Raw genomic sequence first — 22075 nt, 5'->3', positions numbered from 1 at the left:
CTCTGCCCTTGCTGTGTCCTTGTTTCTGAACTTTGCTGCCTGAGGGCTGCTGGGGGTGTGGGTGGTGGGGAGGGTATGGGGCCCACCAGGCAGCTGGGGCTGGGGACACGGTCTGCACTCTCCCTCAGAGCAAAGCCGAAACCCCAGCCCACAGCCTTCCATCCAGAGGTTGTTGGATAAGCAGCCCCCCGCCGTGGTCTCCCCCATCAGGCTGCTGACCAGAGCCAGCCTGACCAGGTGGACCCTGCTCAGAGCTCCTAGTTCCCAACTCTGTGCAGAGCCACTCATCCCCATGGCTCTCCCCAGATAACGAGCAGCGGAGGCGGAACGGGAGAACACACACCAAGTTTTATTGGGAGAAGGGAGTATTTACAGGAGCAGGTAAAGAGGGAAGTCACACAGGGTGGAGAGGGGGCGGGGAGATTGTGGGTACAAGGCAGACAGGGAACACGGCGACCCCTGCACCCACCCCAACCCCAGGAAGGGCAGGGGAGCAGCGAGGGCCCAGGAAGACCGGGGCCGGGGGAAGGACAGCAACAGGGTCTGAGTCCCTGGGCAGGGGGGCTCAGGGGCTTGTAAACATTGACCACTCTCAGAAAGGGATGGGGGTGGGAGAGGGCTCCCCCTATACTTCCTCACAGGGTTAAGGCCTCTCCAGGCTCATGGGCCCCCTAAATCCAAAGTCTCTTTAGCTGGGGAGAAGGGGCAGGAAGAGACAGGAAGTGTCCCCCTTCCCCTGCATTGGCTGCGGCAGGGGTGGGGGGGTTACATTCAGTCACAACAGGAGTCTCCCCCACACCTGGCGAGAGGGAAGGGGAGCTGGGGGCCAGCAGCAGCAAACACTTCCCCCGGCCCGTCACCCCTTATTGCTTTAGAGAGAATATTGTCTTTTCAGGGACGCTAACACTGTGGGAACCAGGGAGAAGCAGGTGGGGGCCCCCCACCCCGAGGCCAGCTTGATCCCCCAACACTGACCTAGTTGCCACTTTGGTGCAAAAAAAAAAAAAAAAAACAAAAAAACCCTAACAACAAAAAACCAAACACCATCTTTCTGGGGCTAGATGGGGAAAGAAAGGGGCCACTCCCCACGTCCCCAGCGCAGGAGAGAGAAATACATTCATGGAGGGAGGCAGTGGCGGAGCCTTGCCCTAATACTGCACTCTGAGCAATGAGGTCAATGGGAGGAGCTGGATGAGAAACCCAAAAGACAAAACTTACAAAACCCAAAATGGGTGGAGACGAACCCAAGTAGGGGACTGGGAATAAGAAGTGGGTGAGCAATAGAAGGGGCAGCTTCCCTTGACCCAGGAGCCGCACGCTTCTCTTCACCCCAACCTTACCCAACGGTAAAAAGCGCATCATATCAGACCCGGGAGACCTCCTGCTCCTCTCCCATTTGGTCGGCGGAGGGGTCAGGTGCAGAGCTGGGTGGTCCATACCTCACAAGCTGGCTGCAGGCTGGGGCCCCAGGTGGCAGCCTCTCCACTGCAACCCTAAGCCCAAAGCCACCCACTCCTTGCCTTTGAGGCCCCTCCTCCTGCCCCCTTCACGGGAGAAACACCTCAGCCTTCTCTCTGCAGCCTCCGGAGCAATCATCCACCCCCACCGCTCACAGAGGTGAGGCAGGAGCCAGGCAGGGGTGAGGTGGGGGCTTGCGGCCCAAAGAATACATTCACGTGGCAAGGCAGAGAACTAGGGCTTTCAGGTTCAAACCCAGGGTGTCCCCCAAAATGGCAGCGGTGGGGGACGCCCCTCACCAGTGCCAGAGTCAGAGTCCTGCTGCCCCACCCTGCCAGCCAGAGAGGTTGGCACAGCCTGGCCCCTCCCATCTACTCAGCCAGCACAGGATGGCAGCCAGAGAGCTGGGGCAGCTCTTCCAATTTGTGCAACTGTCCCCCAAAGCAGCGAAGCCAAGGGGCTACTTTGGCCCCACCCCGGACACCTCAGCCAGCCCTGGCGAAAGGAGCTGCTCACAGCGGGTCCAGTGGGCGGGGCTCAGACAGGCCTCCTGTGCAAACTGCTGGCCTTCAGCCTCCAGTTACCCCATGGCCCACCTGCCGGGGGGGGGTAAGTGTGGCCTTGGGGGCCAGGCAGGACAGGTCCACGGAGCCTGTGTCCCCACTGCCCCAAAATAACAGTGTGTTTTTTCGTTCAGCCTCCTAACCATTTTTTTTTCATTTTTCATCTTTTTTCTTTAAAAAACAAAAAACAAAAATCCTCTGTGGACCTTCCATCGTCACACCCACTATCCTCACAGCGGGAAGGGGTGTTTAGAGTCTAGTTTTTAACAATATTTTTGCCTCTCCTAACTTTTCTTCAAAGTCGTTTAAAATTAAAAAAAAATAATAAAAAGAAAACCCCCTCCCCCAGTCTGTAAAGTGCCTCGTGGTGGGTGAGTTAAGGTGCATCGTGTGTTTGTAACAAGTGCTGGGGACCCCGCCCCTGCCTCCTCCTCTGCTCCCTGCGGGGAGCCTGCAGGCTGGGACCCTTGGTCCATACCGCCGCAGCCGCCCTGGCCTACAGCCCAGGGGCTGGGGGTCCGGGCTGGTCAGTAGTCATCCACGCTCTCGATCTCACCAGAAGATCCGTGCAGGGAGTACCCTGAAGCCGGGGAGAAGCTGGGTCTGAGCTCTCTCCTGGGCTCCTCCTGCCCTGTGCCAAGGAAGTCCCGCTCCTGCCCCAGCCCAGCTCACCCAGGATGCTGGGGTCTGAGTGCAGCATCAGTGCCCGCCTCTTGGCCTTGCTGCCCTCCCCGGGGCCGAGTTTGGTGCTGTGGTTGGCCTGGAAGGCCGTCTGCAGGGAGGCACTGCTCAGCCACGCCTCCTAAGGCAACGGAGAGGAGGGTGAAGGTCAAGAAGTGCCAGGCAAGCCCACCCCAGCTACTGGTGCCGGGTGCCTCACCTGCTGCTGCTGCCGCTGTTGGCTGGCTTTCTGCTTGGCCCTCCGCTCTAGGAATTGTTTGGCAAATTCTTTGGCTTCCAGCGTGTCCCCCAAGCAGGAACGGATATAATCGTGGACATCATAGGGGGATTCCACCTCCTTGAGGATCGCTACAGCCATGGGCACTGCAGGATGAGCGAGGGCTGTCAGGGCCCCCTGGCCAGGTCTGGAGCCCCAGGCCCCGCCCACTTCCTGGGCACCGCTCACGCACCGTCCAGGCTGCCTGTGGCGCTCAGTGTGTGCAGCATCTGCTCACACCACTGGGTGAAGCCATCCTGGGGCCTGGGGATGCCCTGCAGCAGCTTCAGCAGCTTCTCTTCTTCCTCCGTCTTTTTGCGAATGGGCCGACCTGATAGGTGGCTGTACGAGTCACTGAAGGGGATGGGTGAGTCAGGGTCGGAAATCAGCTGGCGGGGGGCGGGAGAGTCTGCCACCTTCCCTCCCAGGGCCACCCCAAGCCTCCAGGTGCCACGCCCACCTGAGAGATGGGCTGCTCCGGCTGTTCTTCAGGCCGAGGCCGCGGACCAGGCTCCCGCCGCTCTTGGGGGTGTCCTCCCAGAGCCCCAGGCTGCTGCTGCCGCCCCCACTCTTGTCTGGCCCGCCCCACAGCGGCCCAGCCTCAGACACCCACTGGTTCAGGGGGGCAGTGCCCAGGCCCCCAAGCTGCTACAGATGGCAGAAGATCAGAGTGGCTCAAAGAAAGGCACCCCAGAAAAGCAGACAGGGAGGCTTGTTTAGGTGGCAAAGACAGAGGGGTGAGGCGAGGGCCACAAGAGCTGTTGCCATCACAGGAGGGGCTGGGGTTTGGGCTGCACAAGTCTGGGCTTAGTGATCCCCCTCCCTATGCCACCCTGGAAACCACATGGGGGGGTCGGAGGTTCCTGGCCTGCTCACCACTCGGTGGTTGGGGGCCTGGGCCCGAGCTGGCTCCCGAGGTGGGGGCTGTTTGTGCAGCTGCCGCTCGCCCTCCAGCTGCAACTCCAGGAGTGTCTTCATGGACAGCCCCTGCTTGGCCAGGCCAGCCCAGAGTGGGGGCGGGGAGCTGGGCGCAGGGGGCACGGGGACTGCCTGCTGCTGCTGCTGTAGCAACTTCAGCAACAGCTCCTGCTGCCGTACCTAAGAGGGGGACACAGTGAGGGGACCTGACGAGGGCTCTCTCCCCAGCCAGCTGAGGCTCGGGAGCACCCACCTGCTTGCGCCGAAACAGCTCTTCCTCCTCTTGCCGCCGCTTCTGCTCCTCCTGCTGCTGCTGGCGGCGCTTCTCCTCCCGGCGCTTGCGTTCCTCTTCCTCCCGCTTCGCCCTGAGCTCCACTTCTCTGCGCTCCTGGAACTGAGACCAGTGACTGATCAGGGGAGAGCTGCAGGGGACAGCTTGGGGCCTGCCTCGGTCCACCCTTTCATTCCCAGGGCCTCAGCCCCAGGATGCCTACTCACTTTATGTTGCAGCTGGAGTTGTTCTAGAATTGGACCCTGAGTCGAAGAGTTAATTGGTATGTCCCAAAGACTGGCCTCACCACCTGCAAGGGGCAGGGGGCAGAGGCAGCTGCAGGTGGGCACTTGGGCCCACTGATCCAGTCCAGCCGCAGCAGTGGGCTCCCCAGCCAGAATGGCAACTAGGGGTGCAAGGGTGGGGAGCAGACCCCGGACCCCAGTTCACCCGGAGACTGCCTTGGGGGTGGGGGCCAGACAGGCCACACACCTGACTGTGATGAGGCTGAGGTATGTACGTCCCAGAGGCGGCCCGAATCCGGCACCGACAAGGACCGGCTCATCGTCGGGAGCAGGTTCTGGTCCCCGCCTCTGAGGAGCAAATCGTGGATTCTCAGGACCCCAAATCCATCTCTGGTCTGTCCCCGTTCCCTACCCTGTATCCTGAGGGCTAGCATGCGCCACGCACCTGGGGGGTTTGAGCGCCTGGAGCTGCTGCAGGAATGCCGTGAGCTGCTGCTGCTGCTGCGGCGGCGGCGGCGTCGGCGTCAGGTCCCCCAGAGCTGCCTTTTCTCGAAGCGCGCATTGTGGGAGCTGGCGGCTGCAAATGGGACAGTGGAGGTGGTGGGCCACAGAGCCAGCTCCGGGCCTTCTCCCAACCCACCCCAGGCCCCCCATACCTGCTGACCAGCTGAAGAAACTGCTGGTGCTGCAGCTGCTGGTACAAGGCAGCCGCGGCCAGCTCCTGCTGCTTCTTCAGCCGCTCCTGGTCCATGTTTCCCTGCTCGGGTGAGAGTTCGGCCAGTGCCCGCAGCAGCGGAGAGGGGACTCTGCTGGACTCCTGCCCGCACCCCTTACACCCTGTCCCTCCATGCAGGGGAGAGGCGGCTCACCAGCAGTGGGGGTGGTGAGGGCCCTGGGGCAAAGGGCACACGGCCCCACATCTTGATCACCTCGCCTAGAGGCTGGAAGCCCTCATCACAGCCCCGCTTCACCAGCAGTGACATGGAGAAGTAGCCAGCCTGGAACCACTCTGCCATCTCCTGTGTCGTGAAGGGGCCTGGACAGGGAGCAAGGGAGCAGGAGAACCACTGTGGTCACAGGGTAGGCCAGAGACACCCTGAACCAGAATGGCCCTGAGCAGCCCTCCCATCCCACACAAGTACCTTGGATCTCGCCCTGCGGATCCTTGTAGAACCACTTCCGGGCAGCTCCATGGCTGAGCGGGAGGGCAGTGGCGGCTGCAGAATGGCGTAGGCCCTGGGTCTGCATGGCAGCTGTGAACTGCTCCTCTTCCAAGGAGCTGTCCTGCAGGGAGGCCACCAGCTTCTCTGCCTCCTGGAAGCCCAGGAAGAGAAGAAAGTCTCAGCTGCCAATCTCAGCACCATCAGGATGCGGATGGAGCTTGGGATGGGGATGGAGCTTGAGCTGGGGCCGGGGCCGGGGCCGGGGCCAAGCAGGTCAGGTGGTCAGGAGAAGTGTGAAGGGTCCCTCCCACTTTCTCAGGCCCCCACACCTGCTGCAGGTGCTTTAAGCCTTCATCATCCTCCAGATCTCCAGGTGGGCCAGCAGGGGAGCCCACCCCAGGACTCAGCTGGATCCCCCGAATATCATCTGGAAGGCATGAGGACAGGAGGTGGAAGGGAGAGCGGCAAGGAGACAAGATAGCCTCCGCCCACCCTCACTCCAGAACACTGAGCTCTTGTCATGGCTCCTCAATGTGAATGCCCTGTGTGCCCACCCCCACAAGAGAGGACCACTTTCTCTCACAGCCCCAGGGCACCCGGGAGGTAGGTCATCCTCCCTTCCTACCTTCGGCCACTGGGGGCTCTTTCTCCGCAGCTTCGTCCCCATCCCCGTTTGTCCCCCAGAGTGGGCCCAGGGTGGGTAGTGGGGACGGGGAGCTGGACTTCTCCTCCTGAGGAGGCAGTGGGGTCAGCTCCTTCCCACCTAGAAGAGGAAGATGGCCAGAGTTCAGAACCAAGGGCTGGGCCTGCCACGCGAGTGAGCACAAGCCCTTGAGTGTGTGGCTGGACCCGCGGGTCACCCTCCCCCAGGCCAAGTCCACCACTTCACTTGGGTCAACTCAACTAATGGTGGAGCGGGAATGCGGTGCCCTGACCCTTGCCTCCATGTGCCAGACGCAGCAGGAACGTATCAACACTGCACAACACCATACAACCCCGCAGACTTCACCCCAGGTTCTGCAGTTTCTTCAAGGGACTTTCAAAGGTCATTCTGATTATGCCTGATTTCTATCTGGTACACTGCCTTGAAGACATGGCTCTGCTAACCCCTGGTTCCTCTCCACCTCTCAACACTCTTCTTCCACTTCTAAGTAGCCTGATCCTACAGGTAGGTGGGCAGCAAGTGCCCAGCCTGGCAAAGAACCCCCATGCCAGTCTGGCCTGGCCCCAGGCCCGCTGGGCACCCCACAGGCTCACCCGCCTCAGGCCCTTCTTCCTCTAGCCCTTCGGAAGGCTCCTCCTCCTCCTCCAGCCCTTGGAAGTCCAGCTCCTGCTCCTCAGGAATGGGCTCCTTGGGGCCCTTCTGCATGGGGCAGGGGTGGGGGGCAGAGAACAGCTGAGTGGGTGAGGAGGAAGAGGACCCCAGCAGGGCAGGTTCCCACCCTCGCCTCCTCGCAGATACCTTGAGAGGCAAGAAGGCCCCAGAGGCATCAAAGGTGCCCATTTCTTCATCCTCATCGTCCAGGCACCACTCTGGGAGCCCATCCTTGTCCTCCTCAAAGCCGTCAGGCACTCGGCACCGCCGCAGGTGAGAGCTGCCTCCCCCTCCCCGCCCCTCCTCTTCACCACACCCGCCTCGATCCCCTCGCAAATCAAATTCAAACTTGCGCCTCCGTTCCCCATGTTCCCGCCAGCCAGCAGAGCGGGGACCGCCATCTGCGCAGGAAAAGTCAGGGAGAAGAAGAGTGGGTACCCAAGCGAAGCTGGCGGCCCTCTCTGCTGCAGCTCACGGAGCACCTCCAGGGCTGCTGTCCCAGTCACTCCCACACCAGCCAGCCTCTGCTACCTCCCAGGAGCTACAGGAGCCCACCCTCTCATGACAGTTCCTGCTCCCCACTGCCCCTACCAATGCTACTGGGCCCCAATCTCACCAGGGCTGGCGGAGCGCCAGCGGTCGCCATCTCGCCGGGGCCCCGCCCCAAGCCTCCAGCTGCCCTCCTCCTCCTCCTCCTGCTCCTCCCGTAAGGAGCGCCAGTTCTCGCTGTCTGAGCGGGCATGCTCCTTCCTTGGGCCAGCCCCTCCCTCCTCAAACCCACATCGTGCTGGGAGATGGAAGAGAGGAGCAGTTATCAGAAAGGCAGCGTGGTACCTGGACCCTCAGGAAGCGTGGGGGGCCAGCTCCAGGCCCTCCTGCCCCCAGCACCTCTGAAATAAACACCCTCAGACTGGGCCACCCATCTTGATCCTCCCCGCTGCCCCGGCCGCTGCCCTCAGCAACCTCGTACCTCCATCCCGCCTTGCTGACTTCTCAAACCGCCTGTCGCCTCTGCAGGAGGGGAAACGTGTGGGTCAAAAACAGTACAGCCTCCCCACCCACCCTTTGCGACCGCCCCATGCCTTGTCCACTGTGCCCTGAGGCAGTGGAGGGAGGGAGGGGACAGAGGAAACCAGGGGTCAGGAGAACAGGGATCTCTGACAGGGCTTATCTGGTAGGCCTCTGTTACCCTCTAGCAACAGGAACCAGGCCTCCCTCCCTGGCCTGCCCTGCTCTATGCCACACCCCCTCCTGGCCCCACCTGTCATCCCAGCTCTGGCTGCGCTGGATCTCCCGGGGGCTTCGTCCAAAGGCCCCATCACCTTCTTCGATGCTTCTTTGGTAAAAGCAGCTGTCACCGCGGCCACGGCCTAGATAAGAGGCCAGATGCACACTGAAACCTGCTGCACGTCCTCGAAGTCAGGGGCCCTGATCTGCCCGCCCCCGGGACACGCCATCACCCCTCTACCTCGGCTCCGCGTGCTGCCCCTGCCTCGGGAGGTGCCAGTCAGCGGGGGGCCAGCCCCTTTCCCCATCAGCCTCAGCACAGCCACGCTGTTCACTGACAGGGAGAAGTTTCTCTGAGGAGGGAGCCAGGGGAGGGAGTGAGGACCCAGGTACCTGACCACCCCCACTCCCACCCCACAGCACCCTCCCGGCCTGTCTCCCCAGCACTGGCCCCTCTCCTCCTAGCCCGACTCACGGCCACCCCTCCCGGGCCCCCGCAGCCTCAGCTCCTGGCCTGGCCCCACCTGTTCCTCCTCAGTCAGCGGCTCCAGGGCCAGGGGCTGCAGTGGCTCGTCCTGCAGCACCGCGGCAAACTCCTTGTCCTGCAGCTCTTCTGGGACCTGGCGGTGGGGTGGGACAGCCAAGACACCACATGCTGCCAGATCCCCTCCATGGGCAGAGACCACCGCCGCCAACAACCCTCGCCCACGCACCCACCTTGTTCTCCTTGACGTAGAGGGCCAGCATCTCCTCTCGCCCATAGCGGTAATCAGCCAGCTTGTATTTGGGCATGGCAGGGGATGGAGGTGGGGAGACCACGCTGCCGCCCCCAGACAGGGCCCTGAGCCTGGACACGACACAGAGAGAAGACGACAGGTCAGGGCAGCCTGACTGTGCTTTCCCGAATCTCCACGGCAGCTGAGGCACATATGACTCACCACTCAGGCCCAAAGTTGAGTGTCTCTGCTGCCATCGTGGGGCTAGGCGTGTTTCTGAGAGGCCGGGGATGGGGAGGAGGGGACCTGGCGTTCACTCTCCAAACACCTGTGGGGGAACGGGGCCATGGAGAACAGCACACGAAGGAGACCTTTCAAGTGCAGGGAGGACACCCCGGGGTACATCCTGGTAGGCATGGCAATGCGCCCCGGACTAGCTGGTGGGTCACCTGGGGTCTAAAAGGACTCACCTGAGCCAGCCACGTGGCCACTCACACCATGAGTTACCCAGAGATGAGTCCAGACGGTGAAAGACCTGGGGGAGGCGAGGAGATGGGAAGCTCGAGTCCTTCCGGCCTCCGTGGGGCAACCTCCCTCGGCCCAGGGCTCACCTGGCAGCCTGGCCCAGGAAGCAGGAGGGCAGGGGCTGGTGCTGGAGTGAACAAGGGTACCCAAGCCACTGGGAATTGGTCTGGCCTCAGTAGAGCCTGGGAGCGACCTTCACATCTGGGAAAGACCCTTAAGGAGAGCAAGGGGGAGGAGATAGGGTTCAGGACAAGGCTCTGCTGGCAGCCCTGCCCTGCCCTGCATGACGGGAGAAGTCCATTCGCCGGGTGGTATCTCTGGGCATCAGCACCCTCACCACCCTCTCTGGGAGGCTGAGACAGGAGGTGCAGCGCAGAACTCAGGGAGGGAGGCAGCCGAGGCCAGGATGGATGTTCAGGGCAAAGATAAAACAAAAACAAGCAAGCAAGCAAAAACTCACTAGAGCCACAAATAGCTTACAGAGAAAAGGTCAGTTACGGAGAGAAGGATTAGAAATAAATCTAGGAGCAAAATTCTTTCCTTTATGAAAAAAATCACAGTTGGCTGCTCAGAAGCTCAAATCCAGGGGCTTGGTCTGGGGAGAAACCCAGTGAAAAGGAGCAGGAGGTGATTCTAGGGCCACAGACGGGTACATGACGAGGCTCCAGGCAAGCCTGAGCCAAGGCACCTCGGGCTGGTTTCCCCCACAGGAATCACACCCAGACCACCGCCCCCCAATCAAGAACGGAGGCTGAAACAACCAAGCCACCAAGGGAACGAGGATCTCAGGATACCGGCTGGGAAGCAGCCTCTGGCACCATCAGGTAGAAATAAGGTCAGGGCAATGGAGGCTGGTGGGGGTGCAGCGGCAGCCTGTTCCTCTAAGGGACGATGGAGGGGACTCTCAGGAGGAGGCGCATCCCTGGGGACCCGGGCAGAGGACTCAGGCGGGTGGGCGGGGTCCAGGCGCTGCAGAGCTGTTGTCACTGGCTGGGAGGGAGGCTGGCCGGGCTTGGTGCTGCAGCTCCCATCAACTCCAGGACGCCACAGTCTGGGAAAGAAGAGGAAGGGGGTTCCACCAGGGTGCTAAGGGGGAAAGGCCATCAGCCCCAGCTGAGCCAGCAGCCCATGACATGCCGAGGCCTGCTCAGAGTCCCAGCACCCCAGGGGGAACCACAGGGCTCAGAGGCAACCCAGGGCCAGGGTGGCCTCCCCTGGGGCCTCTCCCTCCTCAGCCTCGGCTGGATGCTCCGGTGGTGGTGTGCTCCACGCCACGCAAAGCCACCAGCCTGTCACTGACTGCAGGTGGCCTCCTAGAGCAATCTGGGGACTGGATGAGACTTGAGGACATGATGCTAAGTGAAACACACCAGCCAAAAAAGGAGAGTTAGACCTTACTTCTCTTCCATGAGGTCTCTAGAGGAGGCACTCACTGAGGGAGGAAGGTAGAAGGGCAGTCACCAGGGGCTGAGGGGACAGGGAACTGTTGCTGAAGGGCCCAGAGCTTCAACTGAGGAGCAGATCCTGGGGCCGCTGGTAGTCAGGGCCAGACACCAATGTGAGTGTACTCAGTGCCACAGAACAGCACAGTTAGAGACAGTTAAAGTATCCAAATTTTGTTGTATATTTTACCACAATAATCACTTTTTAAAAAAAGCTTTAGGGAACAAAAGGTATCTGGAGATAACCACCGCATACCTAAGTTTTCCCCACTCCAAGAAAAACACCCCACATTCCTTCAAATCAGCCTCAGGAGAGGCTGTTTTGAGCCTCCTCCAGTTCATTCCTTCTAGAAGGCCAGAAGCTCATCCTGCAGGCATGAGGGTGGGAGAGGGTAGAACAGAAAAGGGACCACCTGGCCAGCACAATGGCTTATACCTATAATCCCAGCACTGTGGGAGGCTTGGAGAGAGAAGTCCGAGACCAGCCTGAGTAACAGAACAAGACCATGACTCTACAGAAACAATTCTAAACATTTTTTTAAAAAGAAAAAGCGGCCAGGCGTGGTGGCTCATGCCTGTAAACCCAGCACTTTGGGAGACCGAGGCAGGAAGATCACCTGAGGTCAGGAGTTTGAGACCAGCCTGGCCAACATCGCAAAACCGTCTCTACTAAAAATACAAAAATTAGCCGGGCCTGGTGGTAGGTGCCTGTAATCCCAGCTACTTGGGCGGCTGAGGCAGGAGAATCGCTTGAATCCAGGAGGCGGAGGTTGCAGTGAGCCGAGATCGCGCCCCTACACTCCAGCCTGGGCAACAGAGCAAGACTGTCTCAAAAAACAAAACAAAAAAAATCTTAAAGTGATGGCCTCACACTGCCCGCTGCCAGGCGCAGCAAGGGCAGCTCTCCTGGGTGCCTCCGGCTGGAGTCCCCCATCCTGACTGTGTCTTGGCTGCAAGGGGCACACAAAGGGGGAGTGGCTCATGCAGCCTGAGGACAGCGACACCAAGACAGGGGAGAGAGCAGGCCCAGAGCAGGAAAAAGCCCATGCCACCTGCCTTCTTGGGAAGAAACCAGGAGACTGAGGTTAACTCTCTAGGTGCCCCCACAGCAGGGTCTGGTGCTGGAAGCTGGTAGTGCCTGGCCCCATCCTTGGACTAAAGGAACTCGTGGCGCAGCTGCAGGCTACCATGGGGCTCCCACCCTCCAACAGGTTCTGGACTCAGGGCCCCTCTGCTCCTCAGGGGGCTCCTGGCCAAGTCTGGAGATATTCTGGGCTGTCCCCACTGGGCAGGGGGTGCACAGGGCATCCCCACAGCCAAGAGCTATGTGACTCCAGATTCCAAGCACGCCAGTGCTGAGATGCCCTCCTCTGCGCCACGAGCACGGGCAGAGCCCTCGGGGGTCTACTGGGCCAAGGGGAAGGCAAGGGAAGCCAGGTGTGTGCAAAGCTGGGTCACTCTCCTCTCTGAACAGCAGGGATATCATTCCCTAATTACACTGTCCCACGAGGGAAATCTGAAATCCTGCCAGGAGGAAATCTTTGAGAAAAGAACAGATTTTTTTTTTTTTAAGAAAAACTGCCTAAGTTTGTCTATTGCAAGCTCTCAAAGCCAGGCATCTGATTCCTGTCCAATGAAGACAAGAGCAGGAGGTGGCGGGGGGGGGGGGGGGGGGGGGGACCGCCACCTGCCTGCCTCAGCTTTTCCGGCTGAGCTTTCTCAGCTAAGGGTCTCCTCCTCACAGGCCCCTTCCAGCCTGTCCCCCGCCCTGGCCCTTCCCTCAAGCCTCGCCCCCTCCCCACCCCTTCTCTTTCTCAGGCCTGTCTACCCTCAGTCCCCCAGCATCTGAATCAATGCTTTTGAAAGACTGCCCCCTGCCGGAGACAAGGGGCGAGGACATGCTGGGCCTGGGTGCTCCAGCAGGCGCCAGGGCGCGGGAAGGGAGCCCGCTCTCTGGGGCTCAGAACTCAAGGGAGAAGGAAAAGACGGAGAACAGGCGGTTCCAGTGCACATTCAGCTAAGAACATTATCTCCTCACTCCATCACCCCTAAAATTAGCTCCAACACGGAGCACTGTGCCTTGGCACAGAACAGTGCCACTTAAACAGAAGCAAAGTCCCCAGTTCCCCAACACTGGAGCGACCGCCCAGCCCCAGGCCTGCTGGAGGGGACCTGGGCCTTTCTCAGGATGGAGATTCTCCAAGCGTGGTAGGATGAAGACGCTGAGGCTTAAAGAAGAGATGCAAGCCCGCATTCCTCGCGGCTGGTCAGTTATCCCTGCTCTCTCCTCTCTGAGCCATCCCAACAAATCACACCACCACTTGGCAATTGCCTACAAGTTAACAGTTTTTAAGCATTTTCACTCTTTACCTCCTGTGATCCCTTTTGCCCACTTGCCCAGCCTTGGGCTCCAGCCAGGGAAAACAAGGAGGAAGCTGCTCCGACAGTGTGCCCCGACATCCTCGACACTCTATGCAATACTGGAGGTGTGCACGGTGGCAGTAATGACCATCCCAAACTCTCAAGCGTTACTCTGTGAGTTTGAAGCCATTTCACATTTGTTAGACTTTCAACCTCCTTCATCTGGCCGCCTCCTCTCATCTTCTCTCCTCTATAGTGGGCTATTTTTCTTTTTTAATTCCCAAATTCTAATAGCACATGTAAAAGTTAGGGCTAACGCATCAGATCACGGACACAAGACTGATGTGTCCAACAGGAGAACAAGCTAGTTCAGAAGTTTAAGCACATGGTCCACTTGACTAACCACCACATGGGACCCTCAGGGCCCCTGGTTCCCAGGCAATGGCAGGGACACCAAGTCCAGGTCTACCCCCAAATCCTTCCCAATGACACGACAGACCGCTGGGGTACCAAGACCTACAATCTAAGAAAATCAGATTAGAGCTGGCTAGCCTGGTGGAGGGTGGCTAGCCTAAGTCTGCAAAGGGCACAGGAAAGATGGGAAGGAGAAAGAACCCCAAATCCCCCATGTCGACAGCAAAGAAGAGATCCTTACTGGTACCACCGATGGTGTTTCCATGCCAAAGGCCAGGGGTTGGCGGGGTTCTAAATAGAAACTGCTATATGGACTCGAAGGGGCAGTGCAAAGAGGATGGGAAAGCTGACGATCTTCCAGAACAACACTTTGAAAGGCAAGAGGGAAGTAAGGCTTGGGTGATTGGAAAAAAAAAAAAAAATTCAATCCAACTAACAAGTCTTTATGTAGCATCTCCCAGTTCTTGGCACTAGGATACAACAGACCTAGAGTCTCACCGGGAAAGCGAGTAATGACTGTGTAACAAGAGGAGACAAACAAGGGGCTCTCAAAAAGTTACTTGGAAATTTTTTTTTTTTAAGGCAAGGTGTGAGAGCTGTGGCCAGGGAGCTGCTGCACCGAGGGGCATGAGCTGGGAAGGGCCTGGCCTGGGACGGGGAGGGAAAGCAGCCTCTACCATGGAAGGTGTTTCCCGCGGTTGTGCAACTGGGAAGGAGACCCCAATGACCCAGCACTAAGATCGCCGGAGCGAAAGGAAACGGAGGTGAGGAGGACTCAGGCGAGGTGCCTGGGTGGAGGAGAAGGCTTCCATGTTGGCCAAAGTCGTGGAAAGCTTGGACTTGGGGAACCGCAAGGCCCAGCTCCTTCCGAGGGGAACCCAAAGGCGCGCTGGGGAGAACTCCGGGGAGCGCGCGGCCCGGACACCTTAGGACGCTAGGGTCGGGGGCCCCCAGGCGGCCCACAGCAGGGCTTGGCAGAGGCCCGGGGGCGACCGTTAGGAGCGCGGGGGTGGAAGGCGGCGGGCCGGCCCGGGAGGACGGCGTGCCCTTCAGGGAGGGGCGCCAGGTGCGCGGGGGTCGAGCGGTCGCCCCCCAAGCCGGGCGCCGGCCTCCTGGGGCCTCCCCGAGGCTGGCCGGCTCTGGGGGAGGGTCCCGGCGGCGGGGAGGGGCCGGAGCGGGCGGGAGGGCGGGCGGACGCACCGGGCGGCGGCGGCGGCGGCGGCCTCGGGGAGGAGACGGGGGAGGGTCCTCGTCGGCGGCCCGCGCGCTGGCTCCAGCGTTTCGCTAGCTCGCGGGCTCGGCGCGGCCGCCGCGGCGTCGGGGGCGGGCCTGCCCCGGGGCCGGGCTGTGAGCTGGGGGCCGCGGGAACGCCGGGCGCTTACCGCGGGCGGCGCAAGGGTCCGGTCCGGGGCGTGGGTGGCGCGCGGCGGGCTGGGGCCGGGGACGGCGGCGGCGACGGGGGAGGGGACGCTGGCGCTCCCGCGGCGGCCGCTCCTCTGTGTTTGTGTTTGTAGCAAGATGGCTGCCCGCCTCGCACCACGTGACGCGGACGCGGGGCCGCGGGGCCGCCCCCTCCTCCGCCGCCGCCGCCGCCGCCGCCTCCCTCCGCGGCTCCGGCCTGCGCCGCCTCTCCTCGTGCGCTCCTCGCGTGCCCCGCGCGCCGCTCTCCGGACGCCAGTCGCCCCCGACAGCCCCCACCTTCCCGCCCCGGCACGTGACCCGGGCGCCCGGCTGGTCACGTGACGTGGGCCCCCAACTGCGGGCGGGGTCGGCCCCGGAGCGGCCCCTTCTCCCCCACCTCCTCCGACCCTGCGACGCGCGACCCTTGGAACCGAGGCCGCGGCCTCCCTGGCGGTCCAGTTTCCTCCAGGAAGCCCGCCTGGATGACAGGAGAGAATAAAATCCAGAACCCTTCATCAGGCGTCCTGGGATGTGTGAAATAAGTGGCTCAGGCAGATGAGTTGACTCTCAAGAGCCTCTTTTATTTTTTTTTCTTATTATTTATTTAATTATTGAGACAGCCTGTGGCTCTGTCGCCCAGGTTGGAGTGCAGTGGCGCGATCTCAGCTCACTGCAACCTCCACCTCCCGGGTTCAAGTGATTCTCGTGCCTCGGCCTCCCAAGTAGCTAGGATTACATGCACACACCACCAAGTTCGGCTAAATTTTTGTATTTTTAGTAGTGAAGGGGTTCGCCATGTTGGCCAGGCTGGTCTAGAACTCCTGACCTCAAGTGATCTGCCTGCCTCGCCCTCCCAAAGTGCTGGGATTACAGGCGTGAGCCACCGCGCCCGGCCTCTATATATTTATTTTTTTGAAGCAGGGTCTCACTTTGTCATCCAGGCTGCAGTGCACTAACCCGATCTCGGCTTACCGCAGCCTCCAACTGCCGTGTCTCAAGCGATCCTCACATCTCAGCCTCCCGAATTGATGGGACTACAGGTGTGCATCATTGTGCGCAGATAACTTTTTTATTCTCTGTAAAGGTGGGGGCAGGTGGCGTGTCTCACAACATTGCCCAGGCTGGTCTTGAACTCCTGGCCTCAAGGGATCCTCCTGCCACAGGCTCTTGAATAGCTAGGACTACATCCGTGTGCCACCACACCCAACTAATTTTTAAAGTTTCTTGTTTGTGTGTTTTCCAAGACACAGTCTTGCTGTCGCCCAGGCTGGAGTGCAGTGTCGCGATCACAGTTCACTGCATCCTCTTGCCTCCTGGGCTCAAGCAATCCTCCTGCCTCAAGTGCCCTGAGTAGCCGGGACTACCAGGGCACACCACCACACCCAGCTAATTTTTTTTTTTTTTTTCTTGTAGAGACAGGTTTCCCCCATTTTGTCCAGGCTGGTCTTGAACTCCTGGACCCAAACGATCTTCCTCCCAAAGTCCTGGGATTACAGGCATGAGCCACCATGCCTGGCCTCTCAAAAGTCTCTGTTTCTCTTACAGAAGGATGTTAACACTGCTCTGCGCCCCACCCCCGACCCCCAACTCCACACTCTTCAGTGAGTGCTCTAAGAATTAAAATAAGTGAATGTGAAAGGCTTTGACAAGAGAGAAACTGCTATGCAAATGTGAGGTGACTGAAACCCCCTTTGTTTAAAAAGAGGACTTTTCAAGAACGACTGGCTGAACTTTTTCAGAGCTGGAAAGTTCCGCGTATGCTTTCACCTTTTTCATTGGAAGTCACTCCAGAATGTATACCTTACTGCTGTCGCCCAACACAATGTAATCCTCAAAACAAGGAAAAGGTAAGTTCATGACCTGGAATTTGAGTGCCTGGTGTCTTGCCATGATAGAGTGTTGACTTCAGGAACTATTATACCTGGAACAACTTTTGTTTCCCCCACCAAGTACCACTAGGCTTCTCTGCACTTGGAGTTTTCCTGTTTTCCTTTTTTAACTGTTTTATTTATTTAAGAGACAGGGTCTTGCTCTGCTCCCCAGCCTGGAGTGCAGTGGCACAGTCATGGCTCACTGTGGCATCGACCTCCTAGGCTCAAGTGATCCTCCCTCCTCAGCCTCCCGAGTAGCTGGGACTGCAGGGAGTGGCACACCACTATGCCCAGGTATTTATTTATTTATTTTGAGAAAGAGTCTCACTCTGTTGCCCGGGCTGGAGTGCAGTGGCATGATCTCAGCTCACTGCAACCTCCGACCCCAGGTTCAAGCCATTCTCGTGCCTCAGCCTCCCAAGTAGCTGGGATTACAGGTGTGTGCCACCATGCCTGGGTAATTTTTGTATATTTAGTAGAGGGGGTTTCATCATGTTGGCCAGGTTGGTCTCAAACTCCTGAACTCAAGTGATCCACCTGCCTCAGCCTCCAAAACTGCTGGGATTACATGTATGAGCACTGCACCTGGTCTGGCTATTATTTTTCACTTTCAAATTTTTGTACAGACTGAAGTATCACGATGTTGCCCAGGCTCTTCTCGAACTCCTGGACTCAAGGAGTCCTTCCATCTTGGCCTCCCAAAGTGTTGGGATTATAGGCGTGAGCCACTGTGCCTGTCCTGCTGTCTGTTTTTATATTTTATTTAATTTTTAAATTTTTTTCAAGACAGAGTTTCGCTCTGTCGCCCAGGCTGGAGTACAGTGGCGTGATCTCAGCTCAGTGCAACGTCCATCTCCTGGGTTCAAATGATCCTCCCAACTCAGTCTCCTGAGTAGCTGAGACTACAGGTGGGCGCCACCATGCCCAGCTAATTTTTGTATTTTTAGTAGAGACAGAGTTTCACCATTTTGGCTGCCTTGGCCTCCCCAAGTGCTGGGATTACAGGCGTGAGCTGCCACACCCGGCTAATTTTTGTATTTTTAGTAGAGATGGGGTTTCACCATTTTGGCCAGGCTGGTCTTGAATTCCTGGCCTCAAGTGATCCTCCCACCTCAGCCTCCCAAAGTGTTGGGATTATAGGCATGAGCCACCGTGCCCTGCCACCTAGCTTCCTTTCTCAAAGAGGGAGTTCATAGGCTTTAATTTCTGGTAACGTCAGCTTCAGTATTCACACTTTACAGTTGGTGGAGATTACTTGTCCAAAGTCACAAACTGGTGTCCAGGAGATCCAGGGAGACCCCTCTAGTCTTCTACCCTGGTTGTATTACTCAGTTCTCATGCTGCTAATAAACCTTGTCCTTCCTTGAGCCCAGAAAGACAAGGTTATGCACTCCAGCCTGGGCAACAAAGTGAGTCCTTGACTCAAAAAGGGAGAAAAGTGAAAAAATAAAGAGGCGGGCCAAGGTGGGTGGATCACGAGGTCAGAAGATTAAGACCACCCTGACCAACATGATGAAACCCCATCTCTACAAAAAATACAAAATTAGCCAGGCGTGGTGGCTCATACCTGTAATCCCAGCTACGAGGGAGGCTGAGGCAGGAGAATCGCTTGAACCTGGGAGGCTGAGGTTGTGGTGAGCACAGATTGGGCCATTGCAGTCTGGGCAACAAGAGCGAAATTCCGTCTAAAAAAAAAAAAAAAAAGAAATCACTTGGACCTAATGTGTTTTTGTTTGTTCAGGTGCTGCTCTGTAAAATGTCTTGGTCTGTGTTCTAAACTTGCAAACTTTTTAATTAAACAAAGAGATTTGATTAGAAGGTTAATGGAGATGAAAGAGTGGTCTCACGCAAAACCAAACAGCCAGCCTCTACCTTTTTTTTTTTTTTTTTTTTTTTTTTGGAGACAGAGCCTTGCTCTGTTCCTCAGGCTGGAGTGCAGTGGTGCAACCTCCGCCCCTCCGGGTTCAAGCGTCTTGTATTTTTAGTAGAGATGAGTTTTGCCATGTTGGTCAGGCTGATCTCAAACTCCTGACCCTCAGGTGATCCGCCCGCCTCGGCCTTCCAAAGTGATGAGATTACAGGCATGAGCCACCATTACTGGCCCCTTTCTTTTCTTTCTTTCTTTCTTTTTTTTTTTTGAGACGGAGTCTGCCTCTGATGTCCAGGCTGGAGTGCAGTGGCGCCATCTCGGCTCACTGCAAGCTCCGCCTCCCGGGTTCGGTTCACGCCATTCCCCTGCCTCAGCTTCCAGAGTAGCTGGGACTACAAGCGCCCACCACTTCGCCTGGCCAATTTTTTGTATTTTTAGTAGAGACGGGGTTTCACCGCGTTAGCCCGGATGGTCTCCATCTCCTGACATAGTGATCCGTCCGCCTTGGCCTCTTAAAGTGCTGGGATTACAGGCAAGAGACACCGCGCCCAGCCCCCCCACCGCCCTTTTTTTTTTTCCGTAATGGCGGATTCCTCTTCTGTGTTTTCCATCGATGAAATGCAAGGAGAGGGCTGGATGCGGCGGCTCACGCCTGTAATCCCAACACTTTGGGAGACCGAGGCAGGTGGATCACGAGGTCAGGGGTTCCAGACCAGCCTGGCCAACATGGTGAAACCCGTCTTTACTAAAAATGCAAAAATTAGCCGGCGTGATGGCGGGCGCCTGTAATCCCAGCTACTCGGGAGGCTGAGGCAGGAGAATCACTTGAACCTTGGAGGCGGAGGTTGCAGTGAGCTGAGATCGGGCCACTGAACTCCAGCCTGAGAATCAGAGCGAGACCCCGTCTCAAAAAAAAAAAAAAAAAAAAAAAAGCATGTAAGGGGATAAGGACTATCTTGTTGTCAGATCGGTTTATTGTCAAATTGGTTTATTACGGAGCTTGTCTTCACCCACTTAAATTGCGAGCCTTGATACTTATCTGGATATCAGAGTTTGCAAAACATATTTTAGGTACCATGGAAAGACATACGACATGAGTAATGGAGTGATAGCTCATAAACAGTGCTTTTTGTTAATTATGACATAATGGGCCTTAAAATTAATTTATTGCATTCAGAATTACTTTTGACCCTGAGCTAAGTTCTTTGTTCAACCAAACATAACTGCGTTGTAAGTCACCAATGACCTCCACATTGTGAAATCTACTGGTCCATTATCTTATATGACCTGTTACCAGCCAGTGACATAGATGGTCACTCCCTCCAGAAATGCCATCTTCACCTGGCTTTCTGGATGCTATATTCTGTTGGTTTTCCTCCCACCTCACTAGCTGCTATTTCTCAGACTTTTACTGGTTCCTCCTCTTCTCCCCATCCTCCCAGGGCTCAGTCCTTCAACACCTCCACATTGGAACAGGATATGGGTAGGGCACAGTGGCTCACATCTGTAATCCCAGCACTTTGGGAGGCTGAGGCGGGAGGATCGCTTGAGCCCAAGAGTTCAAAAGCAGCCTGCACAACATAACGAAACCCTATCTCTACAAAAAAATAAAAAAATTAGCCGGGTGTGGTGGTGCGCACATGTAATCCCAGCTACTCAGGAGGCTGAGGTGGAAGGATTGCTTCAGCCAGGGAGGCAGAGGTTGCAGTAAGTGAAGATCAAGCCACTGCACTCTAGCCTGGGTGGCAGAGCCAGACCCTGTCTCAAAAAAAAATGAATGGGATATAGGACATACTGCTAAACATTCCTGTGTCTGCCTAATCATTACTTCCTCTCGGAAAACCCTGGATCCCTCAAGATGATATTGGCTGTCTCTCCTTGGGAATCCACCCAATCCTATTCATGTCCCCTCCTGTTAGCACAGGTCACACGATCATGCTTACCTTGTCTTGCACACTACAATATGAGCAGGTGAGCACAGTATTATGTAATATAACTGGTATGTTCGCAGCCTAACAGGTCACCTTGATCTATCCCTTATAGCTGTGTAATATTCCATGGGATGAATGTGCCATAGATTGTTTACCTTGCACTGATCAAAAGTTATCTGGAGGTCGGTGGCTCACACCTGCAATCCCAGCGCTTTGGGAGGCCGAGGCAGGAGGATTGCTTAAGTACGGGAGTTCAAGCCCAGCCTGGGCAACACAGGGAGACCCCCATCTCTACATAATAAATTAATATGAAAAAAAAGCCACCTGGGTTGCTTCTGGTTGGGCTATTACAAATAAAAATGCTATGGATGGGCTGGGCGTGGTGGCTCATGCCTGTAATCATAGCACTTTGAGGGGCTGAGGCAGGTGGATCATGAGGTCAGGAGTTCAAGACCAGCCTGGCCAAGATGATGAAACCCCATCTCTACTAAAAATACAAAAAAATTAGCTGACATGGTGGCACGCGCCTGTAATCCCAGCTACTCGGGAAGTTGAGGCAGATAATTGCTTAAACCTGGGAGGCAGAGGTTGCAGTGAGCTGAGATTGTGCCAGTGCACTCCAGCCTGGCCTGAGTGACAGAGTGAGACTCCATTTCAGAAAAAAAAAAAAAAAAAAAAATGCTATCGATGATCATGTACAGGTTTTTAAATGCTGAGAAATACTCTTGCTGGGTCATTTGGTAAGTGTACATTTAATTTTAGAAGGAACTGCCAAACTGTTTTCTAGGATGGCTGTACGATTTTACACTTCCACAAGCAGTGTATGAGAGATCCAGTTTCCCTGCATTCTTATCCACACTTGGTATTGTTAGGATCGTGTATTTCAGCCATTTCAATGCATGTTATTGGTAGCTTGTCATGGTTTTCGTGTGTATTTCCTTAATAGCTAGTGATATTGAACATCTTATGATGTGCTTATTTACCATTCTTACACTGTCTTTCACTGAAATGTCCGCTTGAGATTTGCCCATTTTCTTTTTCTTTCTCTTTTTCTTTTTTTTTTTTTCTTTTTTTTGCCAGAGCCTTGCTCTGTCGCCCAGGCTGGAGTACAATAGTGTGATCCTGGCTCACTGCAACCCCTGCCTTCCAAGTTTAAGCGATTTTCATATCTCAGCTTCCCGAGTAGATGGGATTAACAGGCGCCTGCCACCAAACCCAGCTAATTTTTGTATTTTTAGTAGAGAGGGGGTTTCACCATGTTGGCCAGGCTGGTCTCGAACTCCCAACTTCAGGTGATCCACCCACCTCAGCTTCCCAAAGTGCTGGGATTACAGGCAAGCGCCACCGCTTGCTTGCTTGCTTCCTTCCTTCCTTCCCTCCTTCCTTCCTTTCTTTTTTTTCTTTCTTTCCCTCCCTCCCTCCCTCCTTCCCTCCCTCCCTCCCTCCC

The 22075-nt window shown here is 56.9% G+C and overlaps 1 protein-coding gene across 1 annotated transcript; it reads right to left on the bottom strand.

Annotated features, from left to right (window-relative positions):
* Positions 1-329: 329 nt before the first annotated feature.
* GIGYF1 (GRB10 interacting GYF protein 1) lies at positions 330-15135 on the bottom strand. The gene is made up of 28 exons (XM_025380825.1): positions 14938-15135; positions 10133-10389; positions 9425-9551; positions 9284-9348; positions 9036-9141; positions 8815-8944; positions 8622-8717; positions 8339-8450; positions 8132-8240; positions 7841-7881; positions 7487-7657; positions 7018-7271; positions 6813-6918; positions 6181-6318; positions 5885-5982; positions 5535-5706; positions 5262-5428; positions 5049-5149; positions 4838-4969; positions 4640-4740; positions 4375-4457; positions 4130-4270; positions 3835-4056; positions 3419-3606; positions 3152-3312; positions 2902-3065; positions 2694-2823; positions 330-2601 (listed from the first exon to the last, which is right to left on the bottom strand). The coding sequence occupies exons 5-28, from the start codon at positions 9068-9070 to the stop codon at positions 2549-2551; spliced, it is 3105 nt and encodes a 1034-aa protein (XP_025236610.1). The 5' UTR covers positions 9071-9141; positions 9284-9348; positions 9425-9551; positions 10133-10389; positions 14938-15135; the 3' UTR covers positions 330-2548.
* Positions 15136-22075: the final 6940 nt, after the last annotated feature.

This window comes from Theropithecus gelada, chromosome 3, assembly GCF_003255815.1.
Source record: "Theropithecus gelada isolate Dixy chromosome 3, Tgel_1.0, whole genome shotgun sequence".
Taxonomy (NCBI): domain Eukaryota; kingdom Metazoa; phylum Chordata; class Mammalia; order Primates; family Cercopithecidae; genus Theropithecus; species Theropithecus gelada.
This window is presented reverse-complemented; position numbering and strand designations above follow the sequence as displayed.